Source organism: Phoca vitulina, unplaced genomic scaffold, assembly GCF_004348235.1.
Source record: "Phoca vitulina isolate PV1807 unplaced genomic scaffold, GSC_HSeal_1.0 scaffold5, whole genome shotgun sequence".
Taxonomy (NCBI): Eukaryota; Metazoa; Chordata; class Mammalia; order Carnivora; family Phocidae; genus Phoca; species Phoca vitulina.
This window is the reverse complement of record NW_022589708.1, coordinates 74,156,245-74,179,018: the sequence shown is the minus strand read 5'-3', so window position 1 is coordinate 74,179,018 and position 22,774 is coordinate 74,156,245. Positions and strand designations below refer to the sequence as shown.

The 22,774-nt window shown below is 37.0% G+C and overlaps 1 protein-coding gene across 1 annotated transcript in view; it reads right to left on the bottom strand.

Annotated features, from left to right (window-relative positions):
* LOC116631258 (phospholipid-transporting ATPase IB-like) overlaps positions 1-22,774 on the bottom strand; it is a 179,908-nt gene that overhangs the window by 130,747 nt on the left and 26,387 nt on the right. The window contains 5 exon segments of the mRNA XM_032402448.1: positions 6,925-6,998; positions 10,158-10,198; positions 10,834-10,879; positions 12,248-12,346; positions 16,401-16,500. Coding sequence (XP_032258339.1) covers positions 6,925-6,998; positions 10,158-10,198; positions 10,834-10,879; positions 12,248-12,346; positions 16,401-16,500 — 360 coding nt within the window.

Genomic DNA, 22,774 nt, shown 5'->3' with positions numbered 1-22,774 from the left:
TTTAAAAGAATAAAGAAAAATAAACAGAGCCTCAGAGACCTGTGGGACATGAACAAACATACCAACATACATATAATGGGAGTCCCAAAAGGAGAATTGAGAAAGGGGCAGAAAAAATATTTAAAGAAATGATTCCCCAAAACTTCCCAAATCTGATGAAGAGCATTAATCTACACATCCAAGAAGCTCAACAAATAAGCCTTCAAGTAAAATATTCTCCAAGAAACCACACCTAGACAAATAATCAAACTGTTAAAAGTTAAAGCCAAAGAGAAAACCTGGAAAGCAAGAGGAAAAAGTTATGCACCACTTTCAAGAGATGCTAAATAAGACTATATATCATTCCTCAGCAGAAACCTTGGAGGATCAGGGCGCCTGGTTGGCGCAGTCAGTTAAGCGTCCAACTTTTGGTTTCAGCTCAGATCACGATCTCAGGGTCATGAAATCGAGCTCCACATTGGGTTTTGTGCTCAGCGCGGAGTCTGCTTGATATTCTCTCTGCCTCTCCCTGTCCCTCCCCTGCTCTTTTTCTCTCTCTCAAATAAATAAATCTTAAAAAAAAAAAAAAAAAGAAACCTTGTAGGAAAGAAGGCATGAGGATGATCTATTCAAAGCACTGGAAAAATACACATTCTTTTTTTTTTTTAAAAAAAGATTTTATTTATTTATTTGACAGAGAGAGATACAGCGGGAGAGGGAACACAAGCAGGGAGAGTGGGAGAGGGAGAAGCAGGCTTCCCACAGAGCAGGGAGCCCGATGTGGGGCTCAATCCCAGGACCCTGGGATCATGACCTGAGCTGAAGGCAGATGCTTAACGACTGAGCCACCCAGGTGCCCAAAAAAATACATTCTTTTCAAGTGCCTATTGAACATTCTCCAGGATTGATCATATGTTAACCATACAACAAGCCTCAATAAATTTAAGGGACTGAAATCATACAAAGTATGTTCTTTGATCACAATAGGATGAAGTTAGAAATTAATAGGGAAATAAATTTGGGGAACTCCCAAGTAAGTGGAATTTAAAGAACACACTACTCAATAACCAATGGATCAAAAAGAAATAAAAAGGGAAGTTAAAAAATACTCTGAGGTGGATGAGAGTTAAGATACCACATACCAAGACCTATGGGATGCAACTAAAACAGTGCTTAGAGTCTAATTTATAGCTGTAAATGTCTACATTTTAAAAAAATTAAGAAGAAAAATCTCAAATTAATAACCTTAACTTTACACCTTAAAAAAACTAGAAAAGGAAGATATTTTGATACATTTATAAATGAAAACTTAAAGTTTTCAGAATACAAGGGGGGAGCATAGATAGATGTATTTGTCTATAAACATAAAAATATCCCTGGAAATATACACGGGAACATAATAGCATTGAGTGTCTGATGGCAGGGAAACAGGAGGGAAGGAGATGTCACTGGATGTCTTTTTTCACTTTTAAAACTTGAAACGCATGTGTGAATTAGCTATTCTAAAAAATTAAATTTTTTTAAAAGCCTGTGAAACTCCTCTTCCAAATTTGAAATACTCAAATGTACTCAGTCTAGCAATCATATTACCATGATTTTGTTCAAGCCCCGACTGGCTTAGAACTTTATATTGGTGTTTCTACTTTCAAAGCATATTTTCACCCTTCTTATCTTTCTATTTTTACAACTACCATGTGGGAATCATAAGCTTTTTTTTTTCCCTGAGAGAAGTGTGAACCAAAAACAAATAGAAAAGATCTGTTCCAAATGATAAAGCTTTTCCATTAGATCAATAGTCCCTATTTAAAAAAATTTTGTCTCTAAATTTGATCATGAGATATTCATACCATAAAGGTGGTTCCTACTTTTAATTTTTAATATAGAAGACTAATTTTTCAAACAAAGTGAATTTTAGTAAATTTTATATGTATCTCTTACAGATTTGAAAGATAACAAAAATAAAATTTTATTTTTTGTGTGAAATATATATCCAAAAGAGTTTATAGAATGAATGTTATATTTTGAGAACAAAATACTGTTTTATTGCTATATATATTACAAGAGAAGAAACTATTTATAGTACCTGAAAGGTCCCCCAATTGCATTTTCTTCTCTTCCTCCCAGAGATAACTACTATATTAATATTTGTGATAATCATTCCCTTCTCTTTATAATTTCATTACTACATTTATATGTATCACTAAGCAATATATTGGTCACTTATAATCCATAAAAATTGGGGGGGGGTTGTATACAATAATGTCATCTACAAATAATGAAAATTTTATTTTATTTTTTTTTACTCCATAGATACCAGTTTTTTCCTTTGATTGGGTTAAGATAGTTCCCTTTTATTGGTAGTTTTCTAGGAGGTTTTTTTTTTTTAAAGATTTTATTTATTTGACAGAGAAAGACACAGCAAGAGAGGGAAAACAAGCAGGGCAGAGGGAGAAGCAGGCTTCCCGCAGAGCAGGGAGCCCGATGCGGGACTCGATCCCAGTACCCTGGGATCATGACCTGAGCCAAAGGCAGACGCTTAACGACTGAGCCACCCAGGCGCCCCATTTTCTAGGAGCTTTTATCACAAATGTTGTATATTTTGAAATGCTTCTATTGATATGATCATGTTTTTTACCTTTTAATCTACCAAAGTGAAAATGCACTAAAGTGCAATTCTTTCATTTCCTAATAATGAAACTGTTGTGGTCACCCTTCAGAAGCAGGATCAAGCACCCCCCACCCAAGATTTGGTTTGAGTGTCAAAACTGATATTACAAACACACCAAAAGAGTGGGAAGGTTTATTATTTACAAGGTGCCAAAGGAGGGAACACCGAGGCTTTCCTGTCAACCAGCCCAGATGTGTGGCAGGAGGGGAAGAGGAGGGGAGGTTTAAAATTTGTCAGCAAACATCCAAAAATGGAGTCCGACTCCTTATTATAAAAACAAATTACATTCCTGTGATGCACCTCATTTGATCATATTACCATCTTTTATATTGTCAGGTTTTAACATTTTTATACTAAAATTAACCACAAAATGGACTTGTAAATCTCCTTTATCATTCTGTCTTTAAATTTTTGTGTCAAGATTACACCAGCCTCAGAAAATTAATCAGAGGGTATTCTTTCTGTTACTTTGAGCAATTTATGGGAAGATTGGTATTTTCTCTACATTGAGTGTGTGATAGAATTTGCCAGTTACAACGCCTGGTCCTGATAGTCTCTTTGTGGGATTTTTTTTTACTACCTACATAGTATCTTTAATGATTATAGGACCATTCAGGTTCTATATTTCTTCTAGAATAAGTTCTGGTAAGTATATTATGGATTTATGCACTTCATTTAAATGCTAAAATGTGATTATAAAACTTTCATAAGATCCTCTCATTTCTTTAATCTCTGATGCACTTATAATTATATCAACTTTTCAATTTTGTAGTATTGTGTACTGGTGCCTTTCCTTTTCTTCCCTGATTAATCTTACCAGAACTTTAATTTATTAGTCTTTTTCTAAGAAGCAAGTTTTCCCCATTTTGATCTTCTCCATTGTTTTTTCATTAATTTCTACTTCTCTATTATTTCTTTATGCCTGATTTGAGTTTATTCTTTTGTACTGTAGCTAACTTCTTAGACTAGATTCTTAGCTCATTTTTTTGGCATTTCTTTTTTAATGAAAGCATTTTAAGCTAAAAATGTCTATCAACTTAGCTGTATCATAGGAGATTTGATATATTCTCATAACCACTAAAATCTAAGTATTTTCCAACTTCCATTATGACTGCCTCCTTGACCCAGGAATTGTTTAGAGACATGCTTTATTTCCAACATATAAAGTTCCTAGTTATCTTTTTATTATTGATTTCAAACTTAATAGCATTATGGTCAGAGCAAGTGGCCTGTGGACTACCAGTCCCTTAGAATCTTTTGATTCTTTCTTATGTCCTAACAATTTTGACAAATGTTCCTAATTGTGCTTGAAGCATATCTATATATTGCTTTTTGGTACAATACACCAAGAATTTCTATACATGCCATTTCAAGGTTGTCATTCGCTTTTCAAATCTTCTACCTCCATACTGACTTTTTTCTCCATTTGATCAATTCCTGAAAGCAAATACTGAAACATCCCAGTATGATGTTGGGTTTGTAAATTTCTTATAGATGTTTAAGTTTTTTTCTTTATGTTTAACCTATATCATTTCTCCGTGAATTAAAATTGTTATTATGAAATGGCTTTTTTTCTTTTTCTCCAGTGACACTTTATCTCAAATAATGCTTTTTGCCTCAAAGTCTATTTTATCTAATGGTGATACCATCTCTTCTGGACTTTTCTTTACTATTTCTGTATGTATTTTTTCATTTCAATCTCCCTGAGCACTTGTGTTTTGTGAAATTCTTGTAAACAACATATAGCTGGACAATTTTATAGTCTTCTCTCTTTAACTTCTGAAATCTATTTGCTTTGTTATTGATGATGTATTTTTATTTATTCTACTACCTGATTAAGTGCATTCTATTTCTCCCTCTTTTTGCCTTTTTTCTATTCTTTTAGTTACTTGTGAGGGCTTTTCCTTTTTCTCAAATAATTTTCCCCCTTGATATGGCTGAAAGCTATATATTCTATGTCTAATCATTTAGATATTAAAGTAAATTTTTAGACAAATATCTAGAGTTTAAGGTTTCTAGCCAATCGATATCTTCACTCTCATTCTGAACAATATGAACACCTTTGGTATAGTTCTGATTATCACACTCAAAATTACTCTGATGTTCCCTATTATTTAGTTCTAGCTTCAGATCCAGGAAGCCCAATGAATCCAAGGGACAGACTTTCAAAAATTCTGAGAAACTGTCAGCCATTATCTTTTGGACTGTTACCTTTTCCATTCTGTTTTATCTCCTAATTAGAGGTTTCTTCTTTATTTTCCATGATCACATTAAACTCTCCGCTTAAAATTTTTTCAGCACACAGGCAAGGTGAATTCAGAGATCACATCTTCATGAGCCAACTTGAATCTTACAATTTTCCCTCCACCCTAAGCCGAATTCAAGACAAGCACATTTGTCTATTGCCCCCTACAGCATGGTGGTTTTTAGTCTTCATTCTCCCTTAATTAAGGGTGTATGTAGTTCTCAGCTTTATGCAAGAATCGCCTACTTCCTATGCTCAATGAAATGGAAGCTTATGGTGTTCGGGGTTTGCCAGAAACACTCAGGGAAAAAGCCTCTACTGACACAGGATTACCTTTCAGTGTTCTTAGGATCTCACTTCATTCTGGGACTCAATTTGGTTTTCTTACTTTTATGCCCAATCAAATAAGCATTGAGATGTGTGTGTGTGTGTGTGTGTGTGTGTGTGTATCTAAGCTGTTTAGTGGGGGCAGGGTGAAAACTTAGAAAAATATCATCTGTAAAACTGCCAGAAAAAAGTCCAAGAATAATGATTTTTTTTTTATCTGCCCCCCTACTTCTCTCCTACTCCAAAAAAAAAAAAGACTGGTTTCCATATAAGTAGTACTTTTTTGAGAGAAAGAGGCAAAGAAAGTCGCATATCCAAATAATGTAGAAGTTATAAAAACAAAGCCCTTTATGGTACATCTCCGGCTCCTGTGGTCAACCCTATACTCCTAACCAAACCCAAGAGAGAAACCTATCAGCAACAGTAAGTTCTTTTGCCCAGTGGGTTAATGCACTGATGGCAAAAGAACAAAGTGCATCTGGTAGGAATAAGAGCTAGTGTTGGCATTACTGCTTTTCCAGAAGCTTAGACAATGGTCTAGAACAAATCTCTCTTCCCAATAAATCTCTCCATACTCCAAGATGATGTGTGTCTAGAAGGCTAGGAACATTTTTATCACTTGGAGATGATTATGACTTGATCTAGGGAAACAGTTTACCCAACATGTCAGATGCAGCTGTGTTCATGACTATAGCCACCCTTACCCACAGACGCCCGAGACTATGTTCTCCTTACAGAGAACATGAAGGAGGGGACAGCTGAGCTCCCCAGGGGGCCCAACATAGAAGCATATGGAGAGGTGGTCAGACATGACCTAATGGAAAGGAAATACCCATTGTAGGGAGTCTCTGTGTAAGTTTCCTCTAAAATGGCCAATGAATAAAGCAATATAGTTCTACAAAAAGAACACAGGCTGTGTTTTTAAAGTTGGGCCTCACATGAGCCCACTTAATGGTATTGAAAAGATCACTTACTGTCTGTGTGAGTCACTTTATTTATAGAATGGGAACATCTCAGAATTGCCATGAGATTAATATATGATAATAAGCATAATTTTTTAAAATTTTGCTGAATGTCTATAGAAATTACAGGAGGGATAGAATTAATCTAACAATTAGGCTAGAAGAAAATATGTCCAGGGAAATTAAAGATAATAAAAGTATAGAATAACTGTCAGCAAACTATGGCCCACAGGCTAAATCCAGGCTAAATCCTCTTTTTACAAATAAAGTTTCATTGGAACACAGCCACACCTATTTGTTTACATGTTGCCTATGGCTGCTTCTGATGCTACAACAGAGACTGCATGGCCTGCAAAGCTGAAAATATTTACTATCAGTCCTTTTACAGTAAACCTTTGCAGGTTTTGCAACTTTACTTTGCAGTAAAACTTTGCTGATCTATAATAGAGAGGGATGCAGAAAGCGGTGAGATGGGTAGGCCTTTGGTTTTCTTAAAATTTCTAATTCAGAATAGAAGTTCCTTAAGTGGGGGAGCTTGGGTGGCACGATCTGTTAAACACCTGACTTGCGGTTTCAGCTCAGCTTGTGATCTCAGGGTCGTGAGATCAAGCCCTGAGTGGGGCTCCATGCAGAGTCTGCTTGAGACTCTCCCTCCCAGTCTGCCACTCTCCCCCACACACTCTAAAATAAATAAATCTAAAAAAAAAAAAAAAGTTCCTTAAATGCCCACTATCATAACCAACCTAGAAGAAATCAGAACCATGTCTGCAGGAAGGAACTGCCCATTTGAGGCCTTCACAATGTTGCCCACATTTACCTATAAAACCAGGAGAGAAATCACAGAAGCATCAATTTTAAAAAGCAAAAATAGAGTCAAAATGTGTCAAATATTCTTAAGAAAAATTATGATGTGAAAATCCTGGAGCCATGCTAAGAAACTTCAGCTACATTAGAACAATTTTATTTTTGGAGGGAGTCATTCCTCTAAAATGGTTATTCTTATCTGGGGGCTATTTTGCCCTCCCCTCCCACCAGGGACATTTGGCAATGTCCGGAAACATTTTTGGTTGTCACAACTTTGGGGTTTTAGGGGATGATGCTACTGGCATCAAGTGGATGGAGGCCAGGGATGCTGCTAAACAGTCCACAATGCACAGGACAGCCCCCCACAACAAATAATTTTCTGGCCCAAAATGTAAATAGTGCTAAGGTTGAGAAATCCAAACAGACCTATTGATAGTACTATTTTTGCAATTGTGTGCTGTTCATACACATCACGCTGTAACCACTTGCCTAATGGTGGGCTTTTCTCTGCTGCTCTGTGAGGTCCATGTAGAACAGAAAAAATGCCCATCTCCCTCCATCAATCAATCAATCAATCAATCAATCAATATTTGTTGACTGAATGTATGAATGAATTCCAACTTGTAACTAAGAGAGATGTAAATACTAGGAACAATACCTGAAGAAAGCAATATGAGTTTCTGATGCTTTCTTCCTGTGTACATTTTCTTTAACAAACCCCTTGAGCATTTACACTGTGCTAGGTATTGAGGACACAACACTTAAAATTGGCAGGCCCTTCTTGGGCAGCTAGAAAAGCAGGGTGGGGGGGAGGTTGGGGGTAAAATTCTTTCCTAAACCAATTTCTGGACCTATATTGAAAAAAATAATTTATTTCTGAGGAGGAAGAGAACAAGGAGACTATTTTTTTTATATATAATGATTATAAAGATCATTTCTATCTTCATTAATTGAACAAAGTTTAATTAAATACTTCTGGATAAAAGTGAGGAGAGAACCTTAAATGCTATAAGTGTCTATAAATGCTGAGAACACGTGCAACAGTAGGGGAGAAAAAAGGATTGACAAACATTCACAACTTACATCAAGGTCACAATGCAGTGAACAATAAAGCATTTGTAACTTATATAAACAACTAACTTACAGCAAGATCTAACAATGACTAGAATGAGATAAGCTTGAGACTTTGTAATTAAAACTAGATTTCCCCCCAAGAAACAATATTGATGCAGAAGATTATGCACCCAGGGAAGTGATAGCAGGCAGTCATTACCCTAAGGGTGCTTATGACCAGCACATCTCTTACAAACTCTTTTTCTCTTTTGCCCAAAGGACCCCCAAATCAACTCCCTTTTCCTTTTGTAAGCACCTGATGTGTAAAGTGCTCTGTTTGCTTGTACAGGTGGTAAAATGAGTCAGAGGGATAATTCCTGGTCCTTGGCTCTGTTTGACTCATTCTTCCAGTGGAAGACACTGGGGGTAAATTAAAACTCAGATCACGCAATCACCTCTGCACAGAAAGCCCCCCTCCCCCCGCTGCAGCCTCACTCCTCTCCTCTTGTCTCTCACCAACCCTCTCCCCTGAGACTCTGCCAACCAGGAATGGAGTGGACCTCTCAGGGACTTTTTTCTCTTAGTCCCAATGAGAGGAGCAAAATGTAATCATGGTTGACTCACCCGCTCTAGCTCTCTCAGGGAAAGACATACTGATGATACTTAGAAATCAAAACACTCTTACAATTAGTGTTCAAAGGAATTTTACACTGGTCAGTAATGAATTATTGATGAGGACAAAGTATCTAGCCCTACTATGCCTTTAACCTCTATCCCAAGGGCAAATATTCATGAAAATATTCCCTGAGGTAGTCTCCATATAAAGGTTGCCTTGTGCTGGTATCCAAGATCTATAAAGAACTTCTCAAACTCAACACCCAAAAAACAAATAATCAAGTCAAAAAGTGGGCAGAAGTTATGAAAAGACACTTCTCTGAAGAAGACATACAAATGGCTAACAGACACATGAAAAAATGTTCATCATCATTAGCCATCAGGGAAATCCAAATCAAAACCACACTGAGATACCACCTTACACCAGTTAGAATGGCAAAAATGGACAGGGAAAGAAACAACAAATGTTGGAGAGGTTGTGGAGAAAGGGGAACCCTCTTACACTGTTGGTGGGAATGCAAGTTGGTACAGCCACTTTGGAAAACAGTTAAATTTCCTCAAAAATTTAAAAATAGAGCTACCCTATGACCCAGCAATTGCACTACTGGGTATTTACCCCAAAGACACAGATGTAGTGAAAAGAAGGGCCATATGCACCCCAGTGTTCATAGCAGCAATGTCCGCAATAGCCAAACTGTGGAAAGAGCCTAGATGCCCTTCAACAGATGAATGGATAAAGAAGATGTGGTCCATATATACAATGGAATATTACTCAGCCATCAGAAAGGATGAATCCCCAACTTTTACATCAACATGGATGGGACTGGAGGAGATTATGCTAAGTGAAATAAGTCAAGCAGAGAAAGTCAATTATCATATGGTTTCACTTCTTTGTGGAACATAAGGAATAACATGGAGGACATTAGGAGAAGGAAGGGAAAAATGCGGGGGGGGAATTGGAGGGAGAGATGAACCATGAGAGACTATGGACCTGAGAAACAAACAGGGTTTTAGAGGGGAGGGGGGAGGGGGGATTGGTTAGCCCAGTGATGGGTATTAAGGAGGGCACGTACTGCATGGAGCACTGGGTGTTATACGAAAACAATGGATCGTGGATCACCACATCAAAAACTAATGATGTAATGCATGGTGATTAACATAACATAATAAAATTTAAAAAAAAAAAAAAAGTTGCCTTGTACCCTGAGCAACAGTTTGTGAAGCATCGTCTTTAAATATTCCAGTCAATGACACAAAAGTAACACTGAGCCACATTAGAAAGCATGTAAACTTCCAACCAAACAGACTTAAAATTCAAAGCCTATTTTCACCACTTTCAGGCTGTGTGACCTTGAGCAAAATAATTATTCCCTTTGATCCTCTACTTCCTTCCTCATCTACAAAATAGGATGATTTGACAGTTCTTGAAGACATGTTTCAGACATAAAAATCTGTAACTCTAAATATGGTAGGTGCTTATTACTAACTTAAAATACATTCTTACCTCTTTCCACATAATCATTTTCCATGCATTCTCTCTTAACACTGGAAAACATAGAACTATATTAACTGTAACAATTGCATCAGGTAAAGTCCAAAATAATAAAAGATATTTTTCCAAAAAACTAAATGTGTTTCTTTATAAAGTACTATCCTTATTAATTTAACCTTGATATAAACTGGAAAAATATGTAAACTGTGTTCACATGCACTGCACCAAAACAGAGCAATATGTATAATATAATGTAACTTAACATAAGGATAGATAGATGACTGTTAGGTAAAGCTATGTTAAGTTACTTCCGATCCTAAAGAGAAAACAGTTTGCCGTTACATGCTAAAATACTGGCTGATAGCCCGAAAGCAACATTATATATTTCTAATCAATTACAAAGATACCACATATCAAAACTATGACTGAGAGAGACTATGTAACCCTCAGATCTTTTTTATTGACATAAGAATTGCTCATATCCCAAATATTCCAATTTTGTTTATTTTATTCTAATTAACATAATTGATGATTCTCACATATAGGAAACAGTTTCCTAATGGTTGTTCTTTGTTTTCTATATTTCTTTAAATAATGAAACGTTATGAAACATAGTACGTGTATCTATTTGGTCAATTTAGATATTTTTTATAGTGAAAGCAAATAAAAGCTTAATCTAATATCTTACCTATCATGGTCTTTGTGTTAACTAATTTGTCTGCCATATGTCGTTTCTGTTATAGAAAAAAATCCATTATGTTAAAAGTTCAAAGTGAATAATTCACATCATAATACAAGTCATAGTAGGTTTAGGAAAGAATAGAGGCAGCAAACCTGATTGTAAAGGATTTGGGTTTTTTTTTTTGTTTTGGGGGGGTTGTTTTTTTTGTGGGTTTTTTTTTTGTTGGCTATAACTAATTTCAATTTTGTTTTGCTCTTATCCGACTCTCTAAATTAAGATGTGATCTAAGGGAGGGAGTATAGCAAAGTGGTTAAGTGTGCGGCCCCTAGAGACAGCTTACCTTGGTTGACATTCCAGCTCCGCCTCTTATGAATGTAGCCATGTCAGGTCACGAACCAGTATGTGCCTCAGTGTAAATGAATACACACACGCACGTGCACACACACACATAAATACATACAATACAGGGCCTCCTACATAGTGAAGTGCTACTTAAAATGTCAGCATATTATATGTTGCTTTCAATGACTATCTTTCCAGTTAAACACATAATTAGCAATCTTGAATTATGCCCCAATTTAGCTCAAGGCTTTTGATTAAGTTTGAAAAATTCTTTCATATTATAAAGCAATCAAAAGACCAGAAACCAAATAGATTTTACTGATGACCTGTCTTTTCAAGATATGAAGGAACGAGGCAGAAACATAGGAATAACAATAGCTAGCAATTTTGGAAAATGAGCATTAGGATTGTGAGTGAGGAGGAAGGGGACTCTACGAGAGTGACCCCAGCTGTAGTAGGTAGGGTCAGAACAAACAGAAAACAATATTAAATACCTCTCTTCTCTTCCTTCACTGCTAAAATCTGTAGGCTCATGTGAAATTGTATCTGTGGGGTCACCTGGGTGGCTCAGTCCGTTAAGCGTCTGCCTTCAGCTCAGATCATGATCTCAGGGTCCTGGGATCGAATCCCGCGTTGGGCTCCTTGCTCAGCCGGGAGTCTGCTTCTCCCTCTGCCTGCTCTGCCCCTCCCCCTGCTTGTGCTCTCTAACAAATAAATAAAATCTTGAAAAAAAAAAAAAAAGAAATTGTATCTGTGATAAGGTTAAAGGAGAAATGAAGTCACTGCACAATTCCTGAACTTTTTAGCCCGTTAGGATTTTCTGGTTGCATTATAGCCTCAAAGATATATCTGATGACCACAATTAAGTCCTACTCGTTTCTCAAATAAACACACACACACACACACACATAATTTAAGATTTGAAATCTTAAAACTTTAATTTGTTTCTTCACATCAACTACAGATTTAAAAAATTATACCAGTTCCAACAAGAAGCTTGAAAACAACAACAACAATAACCATGCCTCTTCTACTCAAGGGAGTAGTTTTGAGAACATTTCACTAACAGTAAACTTACATAATCTTCTACAATCTCTTTGATGCCAGAAACCATAAGAATAATCATCAAAGGCAAGAGAGTTGTATATTTTCCCGTTGGAGACACATCTGGAATTTGCTGCAAAAACAATCAGAGTGACCATGAATCTTATGATGACTCTTATATTTTGCTTAACACTAAAAGTCAGGCTATTAGTGGCATACCCGGGACATAAGAACAACCCACAGTGTCAAATAAAAAGAGGAGGGAGACTCTTAGCATATCAAAACCCTCCCTGAAGCAGGACACTAAACATTACATTATGGCAAAGTGCAACTTTTTAACACTTCGGTCATTATGTCACCTTTCCAATACTTTTGTCACATTTTGAAAAGAATAGTTCAAAACTTAAATGTCTAAAACAGCATCCTTTCAAAATAGTTAAATCCAGAAGGTCAGTTAACTGAATCTTCTTTTTGAGGCAGAAGAGAAATTTTCTTTGGAGGCACAGGTGAATAACATTTCTTATAATTTCCGGTGGAAGGCACTCTGGGTCTACCCCCCACTGTTTAAAATATGAGAAATAAAGTGGGGCGCCTGGGTGGCTCAGTTAAGTGTCTGACTCTTGATTTCGGCTCAGGTCATGATCTCAGTGTTGTGAGATTGAGCCCTGCATGGGGCTCCTCACTGAGCGTGGAGCCAGCCTTTAGATTCTCTCTCTTCCTCTGCCCCTCCTTGCCCCCCTCGCCCCTGCTCACACTCTCTAAATAAATAAATAAATGAGAAATAAAGTGATAAACAGGCTGTGGCAGTTTCCTGATGGACGGAAGGGTAGGTGAGGTCCTAGATTGGACCCTTTAGTTTTCCAGATTTAGACCAGTTCTTAGCCCTGTATTTCCAGACTTGGGCCTGTGTGTACTCTCTATGCTGCCTTATTTCCTGCTTGCTTATTATTTCTTTGTGTAGCAAAATAGTGTTTATTTTGAAACTCTCGATGATTCTTATAGTTACTTTAAAAGCAGTCCGAGGGGGCGCCTGGGCTGCTCAGTTGGTTAATCATCTGCCTTTGGCTCAGGTCATGATCTCAGGTCCTGGGATGAGTCCAGAGTGGGGCTCCCTGCTCAGCGGGGAGCCTGTTTTTCCCTCTCCCTCTGCCCCTCCCCCTGCTCATGCTCTTTCTCTCTCTCTCTCGCTCTCAAGTAAATAAATACAATCTTTAAAAAATAAAATTAAATTAAAATTAAATAAAATTACATCAATACATAAAAAATAAAATTACATAAATACATAAGAAATAAAATTACATAAATACATTAAAAATTACATAAACAAATACATTAAAAGATAAAACTACATAAATACACACAAAAAATAAATACATAAAAAATAATAAAAATTAAATTGAAAATTAAATTAAATAAATAAAATAAACAAAATAAACAAAATAAATAAGATACATACAATACAATACAATTTGAGAACCAGAAGAGGAAGGGGAGAAATTTTAGGATTGCTTAGGCTATCGATTAAATCTGTCTTTCCTATAACTCCTATCTGCCCGTCCTCTCCATCTCTCTCTGCAGGGCACCTCCAAGCCAGTCTTGTCATTCGCAGGCCTCTCTCGTCTCTCCCTCGGTGAAGCCTAACCAGAGCTGGTCGCTTCACTCTAGCTCCTGACTGTCACTGCCTTTTTCCTATCCCTAGAATACAGTCCAAGCTTCTGAATGTAGCACACTAAGCTTCTTATAACCTGATCTCAGCTGACATCTTTAGCTTCTTTTCCACCTTATGCTCCAAACAAAATTTTTGCTGTTTCCTAGAACATTTCATACACTAGAAAAAAATTTAATACTTTAAATTTTTCACAATTGAAAATACATAAAATGTTCTCAGAGAAAATTCTACCTCTTTCCCTCCCGCCTCTTTGTCCCTGTTTCCTATAAAAGGCAACCAGTGCTTCCGTTTTGTGCCTTTGCTCACACAGTCTCCTGCGCCTGAAAGGCCTTCTCTTCTCCCGCTGCCCCTCTGCTTACTGTTAAGACTCCTCCTCCTCTAATCTTTGGCTCAAAGGTCATCTTTTTCACTAGGTTTTCCTGAACCACTCACCCTCAAGCCCAAAGGACGCTGTGTTCCCCTAATACTTTATAAATATTTCTTAAAGTATTTGTATGTTAAGACTACCAGCTCTCCAAAGGTAGGAGCTAGCTCTAATAATTCATCCTTGAATTCTTAATTCCATGCACAAATTTTGGTACACACTTATGGTGACCTCTATAAATGTTCACTAATGCCTGTCTTCTGTTTAAGTTCAATTCAACAAATTCACTAAATTCTTATCCCAAAGCTTGGCCATTTTGAAGGCACTATTTCTATTCAAGGAATTTACAGTTTTCCAGGAAAAATAAAATCAGTTATAACATATAGCACAGATCATTGCTACAGAAGATGAAGACGGACTATGGCATTTTGTGAAGTTTGAAGGAAGGTGAATTTGAGCTGAGCCTTTAAGAGAATGGATAGATTATAGCCAGATGAGTGTCTTCTGGGTTAGGTAATAGAATGAACCAAGGTCTAGAGATAGGAAGAAAATTGGGGAATTGTGAGGAGGCTTGCCTCTTGGGTTGTGCTGGATTGTAGGGTTCATGATGAAAATAAGGTTGAATAAACAGGAATAAACCAAAATACAGAAAGTCTTGAATTTAACTGTTTTGAGAAGACGTTATTCCTAAAAGAAAACAGAGGGAAAGCTTCTAGACATTGGTCTTGGCAATGATTTCTTGGATATGACGCCAAAAGCACAGACAACAAAAGCAAAAAGAGACAAGTGGGACTACATCAAACTGAAAAGCTTCTGCACAGCAAGGGGAACCATCAATAAAATGAAAAAGCAACCTACAGTATAGGAGAAAATATTTGAAGCCCCCCCGATCTGATAAGGATATATAAGGAACTCCAACTCAATAGGAAAAAAAAATAATAATCCAATCAAAATGGGCAAATGACCTGAATAGACATTTCTCTAAAGACAACATGCAAATGGCCAAGAGGGACATGAAAAGGTGCTCAACATCACACTAATCATCATGCAAATGAAATTCCAAATCACAGTGAGATATCACCGCACACATGTTAGGATGGCTATTAGCAAAACACAAAAAAATAACGAGTGTTGGTGAGGATGTGAAAAGATTGGAACCCTTGTACACTTCTGGTGGGAATAGAAAATGGTGCTGCTGTTATAGAAAGTAATATGAAGCTTTTACAAAAAATTAAAAATAGAACTACCATATGGTTCAGCAATCCCACTTCTGGGTATTTATCCAAAAGAGTTGAAATCAGGATCTTGGAGACATAGCAGCACTCCCATGTTCATAGCAGAATTTTTCACCATAGCCAAGATATGGGAATAACCTCAATGTCTGTTGATGGATGACTGGATAAAGAAAGTGTGGCATATATACAATGGGATATTATTCAGACTTTAAAAAGATGGAAATCCTGCCATACATAACAACATGGATGAACTTTGAGGACATCATGCTAAGTGAAATGAGCTACCCACAGAACGACAAATACTGCATAAGTCCACTTATATGAGACATCTAACATGGTCAGATTCACGGAATCAGAGTGAAATGGTGTCAGGGGCTAGAGAGAGGGAGAGATGAGGAGTTGTTATTCACTGAGCATAAAGTTTCAGTTATGCAAAATTAGTAAGTCCTAGAGATCTGCTGTACAACAGATGTCTATGGTTAACACTGCTATATTGTATACTTAAAATTGTTAAGGAGGTAGATCTCACATTAAGTGTTCTTACTGAAATACAAAAAAAGAAAAGAAAAGAAAATTAGCTATTTTAAACTAGCATTTGGACTTTCTTTAAACTATTCCTTTAAATATATTAAAATTATCCTATCATGGAGGTGGCATAAATTATAGAAGTTGGTCCAATAATATCTCATTAGTGATCTAAATTAGGAAGAACTGTGGACCAAATCATATATTGGGCATAAACATGTTTTTCAGCCCAAAAATGGGTCTTATTGAGTAACTTAAATATTGTAAGAAGAGAATTCTCTTCTTAACAGTGTTTGAATTTATTCTCTACATCAAATTCTTATTTCAGCTAAATGAGCTTTTCATATTTTCTTTTCTAAAAAGCTTAAACTAATAATGTGTTCAGAAATATTACCTGCAATATAGTAATGAACAGGAAGAAAGCATTAGCAGCTTTGCTAAACTGCAGATACAAATATCGAGGGAGGAATGACCACATGCTGTACTTGGCTGTGCTGTAGGTAAAAAGAAAAATATCATTATCAGTTAACACTGTGAACTCTAAAAACACCAAAGGAAAACCCAGAAGTAGATAAAATATTGTTATAAAACGCTGACTCTTTTCTAAAGATTTTTTTGCCATTTTTAAAAACATTCATTATTATCTGAAAACAATGTCAGGATAAAGAAAGAATTTTCTCCATTTCAGGAACTAAGTACTATGAATACAGTAGATAAGCAAGATGTATTCCACATTTTCTAATGCCCTGTAATTCTGGTAACAAAACTAAACATTCATCTTATAGTTCAAGGATAATAAGAGTCACCAATTTTTCTCCCTTCTCTCCCTCACAGGTTCTTTATCACTAAAAGTTATCTTAAATCCATCAACCTCCCCCCCACCCCACCCCCAATGCCTACGCCATGTCATGGACAAAGAAAATCATCACAGGTGTGTTTCTTGTTTTCTAATGAATCTACTATATTTTAAAATCAGAAAGACCAGGAGTTTTGGGAAGACAACAGAATAGGAGGATCCAGAGTTCAACTTGTCCCACAAACACACCGAGATAACAGCTCCATCACAGAGAAGCCACACCAAAAAGGGCAGGAGGGGCAGAGTTGCAGTTGGGAACCAAATTCCCGGCACAACTAACAACAAACGGCGGGGTGGGGGCGGGGGGAGGACAGCACAAGTCCCAAGAAGCAGGAGGATCTGATCCCACACAGGGCACCCCCAGACTTGGGGACCCACACTGATGAGTCCCCAAAAATCTGGCTTTGAAAACCAGCAGGGCTTCAATCCAAGAGCTGTAAAACTCAGCAGGCATAACTGTGGGAGAGCCAGAGACAGACAGAAAGCTGAGTCCCTGCCCTTAAAGAGCCAGTATACTAAACTCAGCCCAAGACCTGACACAGAAGCAGCAGTTTGAAAAGCACATGGGGTATACAGGAAGGAGATTTATTTACTAATGTTAAAACGTGTGCTGAAGGAGCAGGAATCTGCATGAGATTTTTCTAGGAACAAGAGTGCTGGCAGAGGCCATTTCTCTTTCCCTTCCTCAGCCTAGATAGCCAGATGTTTGTGGGAGCTAGAAATACTTTTCATCTACCTTGCTAGCATTAGGGTGCCCCACCCCAGCATTCCCCTGTGGACCCACCCCATCCAACCTGCTTGATTCCTCAGCAGGCATCCTACCAAAACAGCTCCTGCCCCACCACACCCTGCAAGCAACTCCCACAGGGACGAGAACCACTTCAAAGTGACTCCTGCTCTGGAAAGAGGGAGAGATAACCCCACATACCAACATGCCCACAGTTTTTGCAGCCAGGCCTCTTAGCTGGCTATGCAGAAAGCAAGCCCTGCCCTACTGTGCATCTGCAGCTGTGTCAGAGAGGCTATTTGCAGACAGCTAGGCTGACTTCTGGCCCTGCCCACCAACAAGCCCACAGTAGCCACAGACAGATCTCTCCACAGTGCAGGGAGCAAACCCTGTCCTGTGCACAAACAGAAGGTGGGTCATTGCAGCTGGCTGAACTAAGGTAATTGAGGCTCAACCATAAGAGGAGGGTATAAGCAGCCCACAGAGGGGACACCCCTGGAGGATGTGGCTCTGGTGACCAAGGGAGATTGCACTATAGGGCACCACTCTTCTACAGAAGGCCAGTATATTCAAGTCCAGGAGATGTAAGCAACCTACCTAATACATAGATATAGACACAGAGAGTTAGACAAAATGAGGAGACAGAAGAATATGTCACAAATGAAAGACCAAGACAAAAATCACAGGAAAAGACCAAAATGAAACAAAAATAATATGCCTGATAAAAAAAATTCAAAGTACTGATCATAAAGATACCCATGGGACTTGAGAAAAGAGTGGATGAACTCAGTGAGAACTTCAACAAAGAGACAGAAAAAATTAAAAAAACAGTGAGAGCTGAAGAATTCAATAACAGAAATAAAAAATACACTAGAGAGAACCACAAGCATATTAGAGGATGCAGAACAGATTAGCAATCTCAAAGACAGGGTAATGGAAAGCAACCAAGCTGAACAGCAAAAAGAAAAATCAATAATGGGGCGCCTGGGTGGCTCAGTCGTTAAGCGTCTGCCTTCAGCTCAGGCCACGGTCCCAGGGTCCTGGGATCGAGCCCTGCATCAGGCTCCCTGCTCCGTGGGAAGCTTGCTTCTCCCTCTCCCACTCCCCCTGCTTGTGTTCCCTCTCTCGCTGTGTCTCTCTCTGTTAAATAAATAAAATCTTTAAAAAAAAGAAAAATCAATAATAAAAAAATGAAAATAGGTTAAGGGAACTCTGTGGCATCATCAAGTGTAATAACATCCACATTATAGGGATCCTAGAAAAAGAAGAGAAAGAGAAGGGGGCAAAAAATTTATGTGAAGAAATAATAGCTGAAAACGACTCTAATCTGGGGCCATCAAGATACAGGAAGCAGAGAGAGTCCCTCACAAGATGAACCCAAAGATACCTATACCAAGACATATAATAATTAAAATGCCAAAGAGTAATGATAAAGAGTGAATTTTTTAAAAAGCAAGAGACAAGCAGAGAGTTACATACAAGGAAAACCCCATAAAGAGCTATATGGTGATTTTTCAGCAGAAACTGCAGACCAAAAGTTCAGAATACTAAAAGAAAAAAAAAACACCCTACAACTAAGAATATTCTATCCAGCAAGGTTACCATTCAGAATAGAAAAAGAGGTAAGGAGTTTCCCAGACAAACAAAAGTTAAAGGAGTTCATCTCCACTAAGGCAGTCTTACAAGAAATGTGTAAGGAAATTCCTTAAGTGGAAAGAAAAGGCCATAATTAAAAGAAAAGTATGAAAGGAAAAAATTTCACAGGTAAAAGCAAACATAGTAAAGGTAGTAGATGAATCACTTAAAAAGTGACTATGAAGGTTAAAAGACAAAAGTAGTGGGGTGCCTGGGTGGCTCAGTTGGTTAAGCATTGGACTTCGACTCAGGTCATGATCTCAGGGTCCTGGTATTCAGCCCCATGTCAGGCTCTGGGGAGTCTGCTTCTCCCTCTCTCTCTCTCTCCCTCTGCCCCTTCCCCTGCTTGTGCTTCCTCTCTATCTCTATCTCTCAAATAAATAAAATATTTATTAAAAAGAGACAAAAGTAGTAAAATTACCTTCCAAAAAAACTGGTCAAAATAAAAAGACATAAAATATGACATCATATACATAAAACAGAGGGGGAAGTAAAAATTTAGTGCTTTTAGAATGTGTTTGAACTTAAGTGCCTATCAACTTAGCATAGAGTGCTAAATACATATGATTTCATATAAATGATCCTGATGGTAACCATAGATCAAAAACCTATAATAGTTACACAAAAAATAAAGAAATCCAAGCATAGCACTAAAGAAAGCCATCAAACCACAAAGAAAAAGAGCAAGAAAAGAAAGGAACAGAGAAGAACTACAAAACAACCAGAAACAATTGACAAAATGACAGTAAGTAAATACCTATCAATAATTAAATGTAAATGGACTAAATGCTCAAATCAAAATACATAGGGTACTGAATAGATAAAAACAAACAGTAATAAACAAACATAATCCATAAGCTGCTTATAAGTTACTCACTCCAGACCCAAAGACCTGAAAGTGAAGAGATGAAAAAACATACCAAGCAAATGGGAGCTTAAAAAAAAAAAAAAAAAAAACTGGGGTAGCAATACTAATATCAGACTAAATAGACCTTAAAACAAAGACTATAGCAAGAGACAATACACTACATAATGATAAAGGGATTAATCCAACAAGAGGATATAACAATTGTAAATATCTATGCACTCAACCTAGGAGCACCTAAACACAAAAAGCGAACATTAACAGTAATAAAGGAAGAAACTGACAGTGATACAGCTAATAGTAAAGGACTTCAACACTCCACTTACATCAATGGATGATCCAGAGAGAAAATCAACAAGGAAACAGTAGCTGTGAACCAGATTAGACCAGAACGACGTAATAGATATAAACAGGATATTCCATCCAAAACAGCAGAATACACATTCTTTTCAAGTGCACATAGAACATTCTCTAGAGTAAATCATATGTTAGGCCACAAAACAAGTCTTCGTAAATTTAGAAGATTGGGGAAATCGGAGGGGGAGACAAACCATGAGAGACTATGGACTCTGAGAAACAAACTGAGGGTTCTAGAGGGGAGGGGGTGCGGGGATGGGCTAGCCTGGTGATGGGTATTAAAGAGGGCACGTACTGAATGGAGCACTGGGTGTTATACACAAACAATGAATCATGGGACACTACATCAAAAACTAATGATGTAATGTATGGTGATTAACATAACATAAAAAAAGACATTAGTAATTAGTAAAATTTAAATAAGGTCTATAGATTAGATAATAATATCAAATTGATGTTACTGTCTTGATTTTTATAATTATACTATGTCTATAAGGGAAAATGGTCTTATTTTCAGGAAACACACACTGATGTAAATAGGCATCATATTTGCAATCCAATCTCAAATTGTTCAGAAAAAAAATGTGTGATATATATGTATGTGTGTGTGTATGAGAAAGAGACTACAGAGAGAAAAAAAATTATATATATATGAGAGAGAAGGCATAATAAGACAAATGTGGCAAAATGCTAATATTTGCAAAAAAAAAATAATATCAAGCATCTTTTCTGACCAAAATGATATGAAGCTAGAAATCAATTACAAAAAAAAAACAAAACTGTAAAAAACACAAACATGGGCTGTCTGGGTGGCTCAGTCAGTTACTCTTCTGCCTTAGGCTCAGGTCATGATCCCAGGTTCCTGGGATTGAGCCCCTCGTCTGACTCCCTGCTCAGCAGGAAGCCTGCTTGTCCCTTGCCCCCTCCTCCCCACTCATGCTCGCTCTGTCAAATAAATAAATAAAATCTTTAAAAAAAAAAAAAAAACCAAACACAAGCACATGAGACTAAATAACACACACCTAATCAATGAAGAAATAAAAAAATACATGGAGACAAATGAAATTGAAAACACAGTGTTCCAAAATCTTTGGGACACAGTAAAACCTAAGGAAGGAAGTTTATAGTGATATGGGCCTACTTCAAGAAATTTTTTAAAAATCTCAAACAAACAACCTAACCTTACACCTAAAGGAGCTAGAAAAAGAATGAATAAAGTCCAAAGCTAGTAGAAGGAAGGAGACAATAAAGATTAGAGTAGAAATAAATAAAACGAGACTAAAACATTGGAAAAAATAAATGAAACCAAGAATGGTTCTTTAAAAAAGATAAAAATCGATAAATTCTAACCAGAGTCATCAAGGAAAAAATGACTCAAATAAAATCAGAAATGAAGGAGGAGAAATAACCAACACCACAGAAATACAAAGGATTATAAGAGATTATGAAAAAATTATATGCCAAAAATTGGACAACCTAGAAGAAATGGATAAATTCCTAAAAACATACAATATTCCAAAACTGAAGCAGGAAGAAATAGAAAATTTGAACACACAGATTGCTAATATTGAAATTGAATTGGTAACCTAGAAACTCCAAACAAACAAAAGTCCAGGATCAGATAGCTCCACGGGTGAATTCTGCCAAACTTTTGAAAAAGAGTTACTATATAGTCTTCTCAAACTATTAAAAAAAAGAAGAAGAAGAAGAAGAGGAGGAGGAGGAAGGAAAACTTCCAAATTCATTCTACAAGGCCAGCATTACCCTAATACCAAAACCAAATAAAGACACTGCAAAAAAGAAAATGACAGGCCAATATCCCTGATGAGAATAGATCCAAAATCCTCAACAAAATAGTACCAAACTGAATCCAACAATACATTAAAAGAATCAGGATCAAGTAAGATTTATTCCAGAGATGCAAATGTGGTTCAATATTTGCAAATCAATTAGAGTGATATATCATATCAACAAGAAAAAGGATAAAAACATATGATCATCCTAATAGGTGCAGAAAAAGCAGTTGACAAAATATAACATCCATTCTTAATAAAAACTCTCAACAAAACAGGCTTGGAGGAAACGTACCTCAACATACTAAAGGTTTTATATGAAAAACCCACAGCTAACACTACACTCAACAGTGAAAAACTGAGAGCTTTTCCTTGAAGATCAAAAACAAGAAAAGGGTGTCGACTCTCACCAATTTTATTCAAAATAGTACCACCAAGTCCTAGCCACAGCAAACAGGAAAAAAAAAGGGGGGGGGATCCAAATTGATAAGGAAGAAGAAAAGCTATCACTAGTTGCAGATGATGTACCATATAT